Below are 13,744 nucleotides of genomic sequence, written 5' to 3'. Positions count from 1 at the left end.
CTTATCTCCGCATGGCTCGGCATTATAGTGTCACAGCAAAAATTGTCATGCTCTCCTCAAAATCTGATTTTTTTTTTTTTTTGCCCCTGCAGAAGTGAAGACGGACTGAAAACAAAGCGTATTTCCTTTTTCACCACCAGAGGGCGCCAGCGTCCTGGGACCGAGACAGGTGTGTGAGTCCCTGGGAGCAGATGAGACCCCCGGGCGGGCAGTTCCCTGCTCCACCACCGGGGGACGCCCTTACATGGGGCTTTCCCCGAGAAACCTGGGCGCGCACTGTGCCCCTTGCTCATCAGGCAGGTGTGGCCGGCAGGTATCCCGAAACCGTCTTTCCTGCTTGCCATCCAATGAGACTGGTAGCTATGGTGTGGATGGTTCTGCCGTGAGTGAGCACCGCCCTAGAGATGGTACACCTGTTAGCGCCTTTCTGTAAGGCTTACGGAATGGGGTATGGCTTGGGGTTCCCCACTTTGCAGGTGAGGAAGCTGAGGCTCCCACGGGGTTGCAGTCAGCTCAGGCTCCCATAACAAAGCACCACAGACTGGGCGGCTGAGACAATAGAAATGTATGCTCTCACAGTTCTGGAGGCTGGAAGTCTGAGATCAGGCTCCTTGTGAGGGTCTTCTTGCTGTTTTCTCAGAGAGAGAGAGACGGACAGACAGAGCAAGCTCTCTGGTATCTCTTCTTATAAGGGCACTAATCCCCCCTCATGGGGACCCTACCTTCATGACCTCATCTAAACCTAATTACCTCCCAAAGGCTCCAACTCCAGATATCATCACGTTGGGGGCTAGGGCTTTGACGTATAAGGGGGGGCAGGCACAATTCAGTCCACAGCACAGGGACTGACTGACTGACTTGCCCAGGTCACGTGGCTGCTCGGCGACAGAACCAGGTTTCAGCCCAGCACTGAGGGACCCCAGCCCCGAGGTTGGGAAGGGTAGCACCGTGAGGTCTTCATGGCCACAGTATATAGCGTCTGATGAAGACCACATGGGAGCACAGCCCCACTGCCCTGGTCAGCCTGAGATTCTGTTTTCGCCCAAACTCATCAGAAACAGAACTGTTCCTAGAGTGTTCTTACTGGGTCTACAACCAAGCCAGCTCAGCAGACAGCATTCCAGGAAAACAAATTCTTCTCATTCATCATTTTCCGGGAGATATGGGGGGAAGGTGTGGACCTGTCCCTTGAGCTCCTCAGCCAGCCCTCTTTTTTAACCTGAAAGCAAAGATTTCTAAAGCCAGCTATGCTCCCACAAATATCCCTCAGGATGCTGCCCCGGAGAACAGGAACCAATATTTAGGTCATTCTCAATGTAACATAACTTTCTTCTTTGGCTCAGTTTATGTTGGCAGGTGCTCTTTTAGTACAGATGGTGTAAGATGGGGACGAGAAATGCCAGAGGCCAGGACACATTTGCAGGAGATGACCTAAATAGTCTGTCCACCTGTTACACTTCTTAATGAACTGGTATGTGTATATACACACATACGTATACATCAGTCATGTGTGAGTGTGTGTGTTTACATGTGATTAAAAAAGTAACATGTCATCAGTGGAACAGACCTAAGTAAATAATAGGAATTTAGCATATGACAAGGTGGCATTTCAATTTAGTGGGGGAAACATGTTCTGTTGTTTTAATAAATACTATGTTATACCTGCCTGTCCAGTTGGAAGGGGAAAATCACAACACTGGATTCCCTACCTTACATCTACTGCAAAAATTTCCGTGTGGATTTCAGATTTTTAAACATTAAAGAAAAAGAAAACTATAAACATTTAAGAGAACATAGGTAAAATTTGTGGATGGAGAAGTCCTTTAAAAACTAGGTGGGAAATCCAGAAGTCACTAGAAAAAGACCAAAACCTTGGGCTTTGTAAAAATTGAAAAGCTTTGTTCAGTAAAAAGCATCATAAACCAAGTCATAATGCAAACAGACTGAGAAGAAATATTTTCAACGCAAATCATTGCGACGTAAATTGGCTTAACTCCCTAATATACAAAGGCTGCTTACAAATTCATTTTTTGAAAAGGATAACTCAGTTGGAAAAAAAAATAGGGAGGGCAAAGGATATAAACAGTTTGCAGAAAAGGAAGTCCAAATGGCCCAGAAACAAATGAGAAGGCCCCGAACCACACTAATGGGGCTGCACAGTGAGGAATTTCATAACTCATCCTTTTTGAAATGCGGGGCCTTTAGGACTTTGGAAATTGAGTCCAGGACTTTGGAAATTGAGTCCAGACATAGGGATTTCACTTGGAAGGAAGGACAAACAAACACTTTCTTCTCATTGATGCCAAAACGGTATAATACCCTTGAAAAGTGTAGCTGGGATAGACCTCGGTCTATTAGCGTGTACTAATGTTCTGGAAAACGGTTTTGCTGGTGGCCCGCAGGAGCCCGGCTGGGGAGCGAGGTGAGGAGGCCGCACCCCTTGGAAGTTTCCCTGGCAGAGGTGGACGGTGGCTTTGGCACATGACAAAGACCTCTTGAGTTTGCTAATTTCGTCCCGAATGTTGAGGCCCACCCCTGGATGAAAAGAAGGAGACCCGGTTGAAAATTCTTCCCGGGGGGGGGGGGTGGGGGGTGGGGGGAGGTTATTCTCCAGGGGCTGTTGATCCTCAGGTAAGGAATTATCTATAAAAGCTAACTTGTTTGCAGATGGATAGTAAAATTCCAAGGAGATTTATGTACATTCAAGTAGCCCTATTTGTGTGGCGGCCTCGTCCAAAAATAATTTGGACAGCCGTTTTTACGGTAAAACTCAGACCAGCAGAGTCATAAATAACTCTAGGCATAATTACAGTTCATAAATACCTGGCGCTGTGCTCTCCCAGACCCGCTTCTGCACGGGGCCAGGAGCTCTGTGACAGGTGCTGCTTCTGTTCCCCGTGGTAGTTCCTTATTCCGTCCGCCCGTTACTTAGGCTTCATAAACACCGGGGTACGACTTGAAAATCAGAAGGCACAGAGGCCAGGTGTTCTGAATGTGTTCTCGGGGAAGAAAGTGAGCCTTTCTTTCTTCCCGTGCATGTTCTTTCAGTGTGTGCCGGGGCAGGCTAAAGTGAATCATTCTTTTTCACTGGGGGGGGAGAAAAAAAGTCCTTTTGAGCATTTTCCTCACGTTCAAAGCCGTCTTTAAAAGCCTATTGCACCTTCATTACACTGAAGGAGGTACTGCCCTGAGTCCTCTTCCCATGGGGACCGGCTAGGCTGGTTTTCCGGGCTCCGATTTCGGGATTCCATTATCGTCTCTCCAGAACATTCTCTGATCCTAGGTTACCCCATTACCATCAATACCGCGGGCGACACGTGTGGAGAAGAGCCAGAGCAAAGGGAGAAAGTTGTGATCAAGGGCAGGAAAGTCGCTTCAGCCCAACAAGAGAATCCTGGCTTCTCTATCTCGCTGGGCTGGCAGAGGGCCGGAGGAGAGGGCTTTGGGGCCATCTTTTATCTTGAGTTCTGGGAGCTGGAGCTGAAAGGGACCCTTGCAGGTGTGGAGTCCTGCCCCCTCCCACCCCCCCACCACTCCCTGCCTTACCAGGGAGGATAAGGCACTTCGGAGATTGTGCTGAAACCTAAGCCTCTGATCCCCATCAGTGCGCGAGTCCAAGCTCCCAACCCCAGTCGCTCTCAGCTCCCACACTCCGGTGCCCGAGGAAGGAACACATACAACATGATCTTAATGGGAATCTCATAATTAGCCTCATTAACGAAGTCGCTTAAATACCAGAGAGTTGGCTGGCTTTTCAGAGAGTGGCATCTCAGGCAGCCTGAAAACCGAGCCCATTGTATTATTTGTTAATAGACTGGCTTTCTTTTAATTGAAGAAGGCAGGTCCCCAGTAAACAGAATTTTTGAGCAGTGGCAAATGGTGTGGAATGAATATCCAGCCTCCTAGTAATTCCCTTCCCCAGAGACGACGGTGGAATTTGATGCGTCTGTAGTAATCATTATGTTTGTGTCTAACATACATGTCTGTGCGTGTGCGCCTGTGTGTTCACATACCTGGAACAGCATGTAACATGCACACACACGTGTGGTGTGTGTGCATGTCTATAACACCATGTACCTGTGTGCATGTGTGGCCTGCACACAAACAGCATCGCAGAGCATCTATGTGCGTTACAGCGCACGTACGTGAAACATACACACATAAATGCACGGGGTGTGTGTTTGCTCACATGCCCGCACACCCACGTTTTCAGTTCACCAATAGCTCTTGAGTATCACTTCATACCCGCACATGTAGACCTGCCCCATGCTTTGCAATAATTGTATATTCTCTCGTTACTCATCAGCCACCTCCCGGTAGGCTGTCTTCTGTTTTGGCTGTTACAAACAGTGTGCCATGGAGTGTCCTGCCTTCACATCCTTGCCACACACATGCACGGATGTCTGTAGGGCCATCCCCTAGAATTAGAAACCCTCGGTCAGGAAGATGAGCACCTTATTCGGGGCGACTTGCCAAAATGCCCTCTGGAGGTTGTGCCCCCAGGTCCACTTGGCTGACCTGCATGCTGGGATGGTCCAGAATCATCTGCAAACATCCAGTCTGCTTTGCCATTTCTTCGCAGCGGGGGTGCTGGAATTTCCGGCCTTTCTAAGTGAGTCTTTGGAAGTCCTTTGTCTGAATGACAATCACCTGGACGCCATCCCTCCCTCGGTTTGCCTCCTGAAGAGTTTATCGGAGCTCTACCTGGGAAAGTGAGTACCCAGCCAGCGCAGGGAGGCAGAGTGTCCTCTGTAACCCATCTGAGGACCCAGACACTGCCGGGGAAGGGGGCGGGAAAGAAGCCATCTATGTACCGGGAGGCAGCAGGGGGACTTGCAGAACAGGGCTTAGTCAAAGAGGTGGGCGAGGGGAAGGCAGTGGCCGTGAGAACTGCTCAGTCAGTCATCCTTCCATTTACTGAAAACCTACCACCAGGCACCGCGGAGGGGGTGCAGCGTGCGAAACAATGAAAATATCAAATAATTCCATTGCGTTGCCTTTTTGAGAAGAGACACTGATAATCTTTATGGCATCGTAATAAATAGAAGAGCTGAGGACGTTGAGGAAGGAAATCTAGTTCTAAGCCACAGGGATCTGCAGAAGACAGAGCTGGCTTTCTAGCGAGAAAGGCTTTGGAGTTATTGTCTAAACGGAACGCTCAAAAGCAAAGCCCGCGATGTCGGGGTTGGGGTGCAGGACCCAGAGGCTGCCAGGCTGCGAGGTTGCTGCGTGCGTGGGTATGGGGGTGTGTGTGCGTGTGTCCTCCCATGGTGTACGTGTGCCCTCAGCAATCCTGGCCTCCGAGAGCTCCCTCCTGAGCTGGGGCAGCTGAGCAATCTCTGGCAGTTGGACATTGAAGACCTGAACATCAGCAACGTGCCCACAGAGATCAAAAAAGAAGGTAGGGCTTCTGAGGCACTCCCCCCTCCCCTGGGGAAAGAGGACTCAAGTCCGGTCATTAAGGACCTGGGCTGGAAGCAGCTTGGGCTCCCGTGGCTGGGTACCACTGTATTGCAATTAACCATACGATAAAACTATCTATGATTCTCTGGGCAGGAAGGATATTGTCTTTAGGCCCTTGACTTTTGGACTTCACTTTTGGGGTAATTATGACCGCAACATCCCCCCTCCATCCGACCCAATCGCCCTCTCCACTTCCCCCCATTAGAACACATAGAGAGTGTTCCTTCAAGACAGGATTTTTGTTTCCCAAGAGCTGTGAGCTTGTTCTCGCCCGCATGTCAGCAGCATCTACCTTCCCCGTTCTGTGATTTTGCGTAGGCCCCAAAGCAATGTTGTCTTACCTGCGCGCTCAGCTGCGGAAAGCAGAGAAGTGCAAGCTGATGAAGATGATCATCGTGGGTCCTCCGCGCCAGGGCAAGTCCACCCTCCTGGAGATCTTACAGACGGGGAGGGCCCCCCAGGTGGTGCACAGCGAGGCCACCATCAGGACCACCAAGTGGGAGCTCCAGAGGCCAGCTGGCTCGAGAGCCAAGGTCAAGGATGGTCGGCGTGCAGAGTCCCCCCAGGGGTGGGAGGGAGCTTCCCCGGGCCCCTTCTTTCTCCTCTCCAGAGAGCCTGGGATTTTCACAGCCTGCTGTCTGAGGCCCAGAATATTTACAAGGGCCTCTCCTGCCAAGGGCAGTGAATAATTTCTTAATAATTTCTTAACATGACCTCGTGGTTGTTCTGTTATAGTTAAGTTGAGGCTTCGGGCCAGTGGTTCTTAATCTTGGCTGTCCATTAGATTTCTCTGATGAACTTCTAAAGACAGCAGTGGCCAGGCCTTTCCACTCCTGGCCCTAAGGATGGCATTTCAAATGGTCCGGAGTAGCTGCCCCCCAGAGCTGAGAGCAAACTGCTACTCTAGGCAGCGAGACACAGCAGCACCTGCCCCTGATGGGGAGGCTGAGAGAGCACTCCTGGAATGAATGTGCTGGCCTCCCTGACACCTGCTTTCACCCCAAGTTCTGAAAAGTCGAGTTCTTGAGCCCCTACTTAAAACGAATCCTTTGGCAACTCTTAATCATCTTGTATTCTGTTCAGTATGAGACGAAGGAAAATGAACATTGTCTTGCCCTGGAATCAGAGGAAGGGGACTGCAGAAGAGTTGGAGGGATAGGCCCTTAGCTGTTTCTCCCAGCTCAGGGAAGGAACGCTCAGGGAAGAGGCTGCACGATGTCCCCCTATGGCCCCCAGCACAGGGCCAACTAGAGGCCGGTTTCCTTGCAAAGTCTTTTACAAAAAATCACCTTCCAAGTTGGGCATTCCAGTTCGGGTCATTAGGCATTTAAGCTGTATATTTTAACAGACTCGGAAACTGGTCCTGTACAGAGCAGAGTCCCGCCTCAGAGTGAGTTCTGAATGAGTCCAGGACAGTCAAATATCTAATACCAGCAGAACCACCACCACCCCAGAACACCCCAGGAGTGAATCTCACTAACTCGTGTCCAGGAGCTCTCTAAAGTCACCCAGAATCTCTGGATTCTTTCCTGGTTTTTTGTTTTGTTTTTTAAAGCAGTTACTCAGTATCACTTTCTTCCAGCTGGTCTTTAGCAAACGATGGTCCGAGCTCCGAGGGGTGAATTGCTGTTTCCATCTTTCTTGTCCTTTGGCCCCCACTTCTTTTTGGCCAGCATTCTAATTTCCCCTCCTTTGTCGAAGGACAACCACCACCTGATCTCTCGAACGCGGAGCCCCGTCCCTGCCCGTGTGTCTGGGCCCTCAGCCAGTTTAGAATGGCTGTCCATTTTCACTCCCTTGCAAAAGCAGGTCAGCACGCCTCATCTCGGCAGCCAACGTGCAACGTCTCAGAAACGATCCTTTGCTGCAGAAAGCTGCAGTCTTGGCTGCTCGGGCCAGACTCTTAGCTCATAGGACCATGGAGAAACCACCGTTTACACAGCCTTTCCCCGCAAACAGCTAATCTTTTGTGTTGATTCCCACTTCGGGGCGGCTTCCCATCATCCTTGGTGGGCGCCGCCCTCCAGCCTACACAAGTGCGGAGGCCCGTCTCCTGGGCCGCGGCCTCCCACGGATGGAGGTTAAGCCTCGGCATGAGCTCCGGCGTCAGCCCCGGGGCCCCCTCCAGCGGGAGGTCTAACCGTCTGAAGCAGAGGCAGGGCCATGTCCCCAGTGTTCTGCAGACACAGGTGGACGCAAACACCCCAGCCCCCCGGGAGCCCGCCGTCCAGAGCCCAGCCCCCTGCTCTGTGAGCGGTAGATAGAAGCTTCCAGAAGTCCCACCTCCGCACTGCTGGGCCCCTTTCCCTCTCTTGGGTTCCTTGATTCCCGAGACCAACAGCAGGACGGGCCAAGCTCTTCCAATGCAACCGTGGTCCCTAAATGCCTCCTGTCGTTGCCCCTGTTGCTCAAGCAGGTGGAGTCTGTGGAATTCACCGTCTGGGACATCGGCGGCCCCGCGAGCATGGCCACCGTCAACCAGTGCTTCTTCACAGACAAGGCCCTGTATGTGGTGGTCTGGAACCTGGCGCTGGGGGAGGAGGCTGTGGCCAACCTCCAGTTCTGGCTGCTCAACATCGAGGTGAGGAGATGCCAGCCCTGCAGCTCCCAGGCCTCGGAGCATCACGGGGGATGGGGGGCGCCTCTTCTCTGAAGCATCCCCCTTTACTGAGGAAAAACAAGGGAAACGGTCAGAGAGAAACACTGGGCATCTTGGCGGGCGTCCAGAGGACCCCCGAATCATAGGTCACCGTGGAGCGCTTAAAACCCTCCTCGGCCAGATGGTTGTCCGAGCTCTCCTAATTTTCTTGTACCTTAAATTTAAGAGCCAGCCCCTCCCCCCACAACTCTTGGACCCAAGAGGAAGACAGAGCTCCCCTCCCACAAGTAAAGATGATAAGAGGCTGGATGCAGGCCAGGTCACAGGTAGCTGATGCACTGGCTGAAGGGATGGGAAATCCAGCCCTTCTGGCGTGCCTCCCGGAACCCCTCTATGCACAACATGCCCTCGGGGTTTCCTGGGAGCCGTTTCCCAGTCCCTTCTTGGAGTGAAGGGAGCCGATGCTCAGCTGTGGGGCTCTCTCCGGCAGGCCAAGGCCCCAAACTCGGTGGTGCTGGTGGTCGGAACGCATCTGGACTTAATCGAAACCAAATTCCGAGTGGAGAGAATCGCAACACTGCGCGCCTACGTGCTGGCACTCTGCCGCTCGCCCTCTGGGTCCCGGGCCACCGGCTTCCCAGACATCAGCTTCAAACACTTGCAGTGAGTGTCCTGCTCTCTGGTACCTGGTGCCCCGCTGGGGCTGAGGCTCCGGCTACCTCACTTGTCTGTCTGCCCGGGGATGCTGGGGTCTGCCTGCAGGGGGCTGCTGAGCCAGAGGACTGGCAGGGCAGAGCCTGGACACACCCTCTCCGGGTGTGTGGGTCCCCTCCTCGGGGTCCCCTCCTCCCCTGTGGCCAGTGCTGAGCATGCACGGCCCCCTTGGGACCAGGAGATGGAAACTCGTGTACTCCCTGTCACACTTGCTGATCTCCGACCAATCACAGACCCCCGGCGTGGTCCTGGTCCTCACACTGGGTCTGAGTGGTCCGGGCCAAGTGGCAGCAGGACCAGGGCCCTGGGCTTGTTGCTTCTCTCACCTCCTGTCCTGGGACTCACGACAGCCCCGTGGGTTATGGGGATCATTGTGCCCACTTCACAGATGATGGAAGGAGCTCAGCAAGTTAAGTAAGCCTTCTCTCTTAGGAATCAAGCATGGGTTGTTACACTGTGCTGGGGGCTCTTGGGTTCCCCCCCTCTGGGTGGAGTGCCACAGACCTCGGTGCAGGGATCAGCCTGGGGACACTTCTGCCTGCCTCAGAATGCAGGATCTGGCTGATCCTGATGCAGAATTTCAGGAATTCTTCGTGTGCCCTTGAGAACACCCCTGAGGCCTGTAACAACGGGGGCACTGGCTCTGGGCCAGACCTGGGTCCAACCCGAGTCTGCTCCTTTCCAGCTTGTGTCCTTGGGGGTCACCTTGCACCTTCGGGCCTCACATGCCTCCTCTGTAAAATGGGCGTGCTCAGGACACATACTGCATCGCTCCCCGCACAGAGCTCTGCACCAAGTGAGACCTTAATACATGTCTCTGCATTCACCGTTCACGGGTTCTTTTAACTTGCCAGCATTAGGGACAAAACCTGGGACACAGAGATGCTACAGCGCTCGTCAGAGAGAAGCGGTGTGATGAGTGATCACGTTCTGTTTTGCACTCACAGCGAGCTCTCCTGTAAGAGTCTGGAAGGCCAGGAGGGGCTGCGGCAGCTGATTTTCCACGTCACGTGCAACATGAAGGATGTGGGCAGCACCATCGGCTGCCAGAGACTTGCGGGGAGGCTGGTGCGTACCTCAGGCTCCGGCTGCAACCAGGGGGGCCCACTCTCTTTCCGCCAGGAGTCCCAACATGTATGCCGTGTGCTCAGGCTCGGTGGTCCCCATGCGAGCAGTTTGGGGACCGGGCCGGGGGGAGGCCGGGGATGGGGTGGGGGTGAGAGGAGAAGCTCACGTACTCAGGCCTCCGGGGAGTGGGGGGCAGCAGGCAGGGCTGGGTGGGTGGGGCGTGCCTCGCCACCTGCAGGGGCCCAGCCAGCCCACCTGGCCCCCCAGATCCCCAGGAGCTACCTGAGCCTCCAGGAGGCCGTGCTGACCGAGCAGCAGCGCCGCAGCCTGAACGACGACGTGCAGTACCTGACGGACAGGCAGCTGGGGCAGCTGGTGGAGCAGATGGCCAACAACGACATCAAAGACTACGAGGACCTGCAGTCCGGTGAGTGGGCAGCCCGGGAGGGCGGGGCGAGGGCCCCCGGGAAGGGGGGGGTGTGTCCCATTTCTCACCGCTCTGCGCCTATCTGCAAATGACCGTCAGAGCACTCTGGGGGGTTGTGATGGGGGGGGGGGGGGTCACAGATTCAATGAGTAGGCACATTTGCAGAGATGGGGTCCACGAATGCTGGAGATGGGCGGACTGGAGCCCCCTGGCTGGCCGTCAGGTCAGCGCGTCGGCAAGAGTTACGGGGTGCCGCTAGGGAACCCGGGACCGGGCAGCAGAGCCGTCAAAAGGGCCATGGGTGCTGGGAGCATTGCTTGCTTCCTAAGAAGAACATGGGACTAGGTCACCCCAGAGTCCCTGTCACCCTTTGTCTGATGCTGCTTCGTCCTCCCCTTCCCTGGGCAGCCATCAGCTTCCTCATAGAAACTGGCACCCTGCTGCACTTCCCGGACACCAGCCACGGCCTGAGGAACCTCTACTTCCTTGACCCCATTTGGTTGTCCGAATGTCTGCAGAGGATCTTCAACATCAAGGGCTCGCGGTCAGTGGCCAAGAATGGGGTGATCCGGGCAGAGGACCTCAGGATGCTGCTGGTGGGGACGGGCTTCACGCAGCAGACGGAGGAGCAGTATTTCCAGTTCCTGGCCAAGTTTGAGATCGCCCTGCCTGTGGCCAACGACAGGTGAGGCCACGGCCGGGCTGGGCTGCTCATGCTGCATGCAGGAGGAAGGAGGGGAGACCGGGGTCACTGGTGGCTTGCAAGAGCTCCAGACCCGGGCCGTGGGGACGGCCTGCCTGCCTGGGCTGGCGGCTCCTTCCTGTGCCATGGGTATCTCTTTTCGGGGCGTTCAAAGAAACACAGTCACTGAAAAAAAAAATGCAGGAAAACATGCAAGAAGGGCATTAAAAATATCTTGCGGGGGGGGGGGTTCATGTTTTAGAGGGTGGATGGCTTGGTTATTTGGTAAATGCAAATGGGGTAAGTGACAAGGATGCGCATGCTAATTACACGGCCTGGCTTCAGAATGCGGCGGGGTGGGGGTGGGGGGGCAGGGGCTGGGGTGGGGGTGGGTGCACGTGGGTCCGATGCAGTTGGGCATGTAAGGCCTCTGTGCCCTAATTCCAGTTTCAGCCGCTTCCTGGGTCTGATGCTGATGTTGCCCACGAGGCAGTAGCCAGGACCCCAAATCCGCAGACCTTTTCCACGCACCTACCATAGACCATGTCACCACCCATCCCCAGTCCTAGAGCTCTGGGGCATGCCCACTGGAGACTTCTGGGAAGCTGGCCCGGACCCTGTATGGCCAGCCCAGAGACTCCACATGCATAGACTGGGCCTCCTGGGAGCCAGACCTGGGCCACTGTGCCAGAGGCACCACCCAGATTTCTGCTAGATCTTGTAACTATGGGAGAGGGCTTCTTGTCACTCCAGCCCCCTGGGAGCCATGAGTGAGTCCTAAAAGGAGAAACCCCAAAGAGGGATTGAAAGTCCGCATGATCCCTCATACCATGACCTAGGGGTATCCTTGACTTTGGTCCATGGAAAGTGAGGCAGCCTCTGAGTTGACCGCATTGCCAAAATGGGACAATTTTCCAGTTATTTTATTGACAGGGTAGAGGAATGAGGGGTTACCAGCACTCAGTAAAAGCAAGCCGGTTATAATACACACATGTATGACCAGTTGAACCATGAAATCAGCCAGGTCACGGCCGAGTCTTCTGGGAGGCTTATAGTACAGCGGGTGAGACCACAGAGCCAGAATGCCTGAGTATGAATCCCAGCTGCCTTTCTTGTCTCATCTGTACAATGGGAACAGTACTGTTACTGACTAGTATTATAATTATTGTGAGGATTAAATCAGATAATACATGTAAAGTATGAAAAGTGTCTCTTGCACTTAAAAGCTCCAAAGATGGGGCACCTGGATGGCTCAGTCGGTTAAGCGTCCGACTCTTGATTGCAGCTCAGGTCACGATCTCAGGGTCTTGAGATCAAGCCCCACTTCGGGCTTCTCGCTCAGCACAGGGTCTGCTTGAGATTCTCTCTCTCCCTCTCCCTCTGCCCATCCCCCTGCTTGTGCGCCCACACGTGCACGCTTGTTCTCTCTCTCTGAAATAAATCTTAAAAAAAAAAAAAAGCCCCAAAGATATCAGGTGTTATCAGCATTATTATTATTACTCTTCCTTTGTGTTAAGTACTCAAAGTCATTCACATCTGGTTCCATACAATGTCACGAATGTCGGGGCATTTTCCATTTCAGCACGGGCATAATGGTTCCTTTGTGCCCTGGGCAAGTTCCATCTCCTTGCACATGAACTTGTATTTGGCTAACAAAGCTGCTCAGCATCTCTGAGCACTCCTACCCCACTGAGACAGTCGAGGTGGTGTAGCATGAGCCAGCTCCTCGGTATAGACGAGGTGCCCCCCACCCCAGGTTTTGTTCAGCAGACCCGGGAAGAATGCACCTCTTTAATCCCCATCTTGCTGACTCTCTGGTCATCCCCCTGGTTCAGCCTTTCGCCACGAGTGATTGCTTTCCAGCAGGTTAGCAGGTGTCAGTGGTCTTGAGAAGAGCTTCTGTTGCCAGTCAGTTTGAATCTCCTCCTTTCCCCGGCGGGCTTCGGAGTGGGCTCTACCTCTGGCAGTATTGAGCACCTGCTGTGTGTGCACCGAGCAGCCTGCTGGGGCACCTGGGCGCAGAGCCCGCTCCCTCCCCTCACTCAGCACCTACAAGGAGAGCGGGAAGCTGCAGGACCTGGCCAGTGTAAGCTCCAAGCTGAGTGTGGTGTGGGCAGAAGAAGCCGAATAAATCACTGCAAGGCACTGACGAGGGCCTCCAGATCAGGGAGGGACACAGAACACATAGATAAACAAGGACTTTGCAGAACATGAAGGAATAAATCAGCCCTGGGTAAAGGCCTGGGGTAGAAGGAGGACCCTCTAGCTGGGGTGATTGAGAAGTTCCTCTTTACCCCAGATCTGAAGTGGCTGAAAAGGACCTAAAACTTCACTGGCCTGCCCCCTCGGGGCCTCCCCTCCACCGACCCTGTGGGAGTCCTTTCTCTTCCCATGTCAGGAAGCAGGATCTGCACAAGGTTACACCGTGTGCTGAAGACACAGAGCCGGGATGGACGCTTCTACGATATTTTCAGGGGTCTCTTCCAGAACGTTTTAAAGACATTTTATTGGAGCTAAACTGATGTATTTTAAAAGCCTCAGGGGAGCTGAAGGCATGGCCTTTGTTCAGAAAAGGGCCCACCGGAGAGCTGCCCTGCGCCTGCCCGGCAGCTCCATGCACACAGAAGATGCTGATTTTCAGGCGCACTCTTGGAGGGGCCTCCTCAGCTTCGGCTGCTCTCAGCTGACTCGGTGACTCAGCACTTTTAGGATGAGCAAGAGTGCCCTCATAAAACATCCCTCCGTGCACAAACAGCCTCATTCTGACTTTTAAGGCGATGGGGTTGTCTCA

The 13,744-nt window shown here is 53.7% G+C and overlaps 1 protein-coding gene across 1 annotated transcript in view; it reads left to right on the top strand.

Annotated features, from left to right (window-relative positions):
* The window catches only part of LRRK1 (leucine rich repeat kinase 1), a 120,575-nt gene that overhangs the window by 77,859 nt on the left and 28,972 nt on the right, over positions 1-13,744 (top strand). The window contains exons 11-19 of the mRNA XM_021680646.1: positions 93-169; positions 4,583-4,712; positions 5,289-5,401; positions 5,782-5,996; positions 7,880-8,044; positions 8,553-8,725; positions 9,724-9,844; positions 10,112-10,271; positions 10,680-10,956. Of these exons, the coding sequence (XP_021536321.1) occupies positions 93-169; positions 4,583-4,712; positions 5,289-5,401; positions 5,782-5,996; positions 7,880-8,044; positions 8,553-8,725; positions 9,724-9,844; positions 10,112-10,271; positions 10,680-10,956 (1,431 nt within the window). The remainder of the gene's footprint in view (positions 1-92; positions 170-4,582; positions 4,713-5,288; positions 5,402-5,781; positions 5,997-7,879; positions 8,045-8,552; positions 8,726-9,723; positions 9,845-10,111; positions 10,272-10,679; positions 10,957-13,744) is intronic.

The sequence above is a fragment of the Neomonachus schauinslandi genome, chromosome 9 (assembly GCF_002201575.2).
Source record: "Neomonachus schauinslandi chromosome 9, ASM220157v2, whole genome shotgun sequence".
Lineage (NCBI taxonomy): Eukaryota > Metazoa > Chordata > Mammalia > Carnivora > Phocidae > Neomonachus > Neomonachus schauinslandi.
Note: the sequence above shows the minus strand (reverse complement) of the source record. Positions and strands in the feature narration are given on the sequence as shown.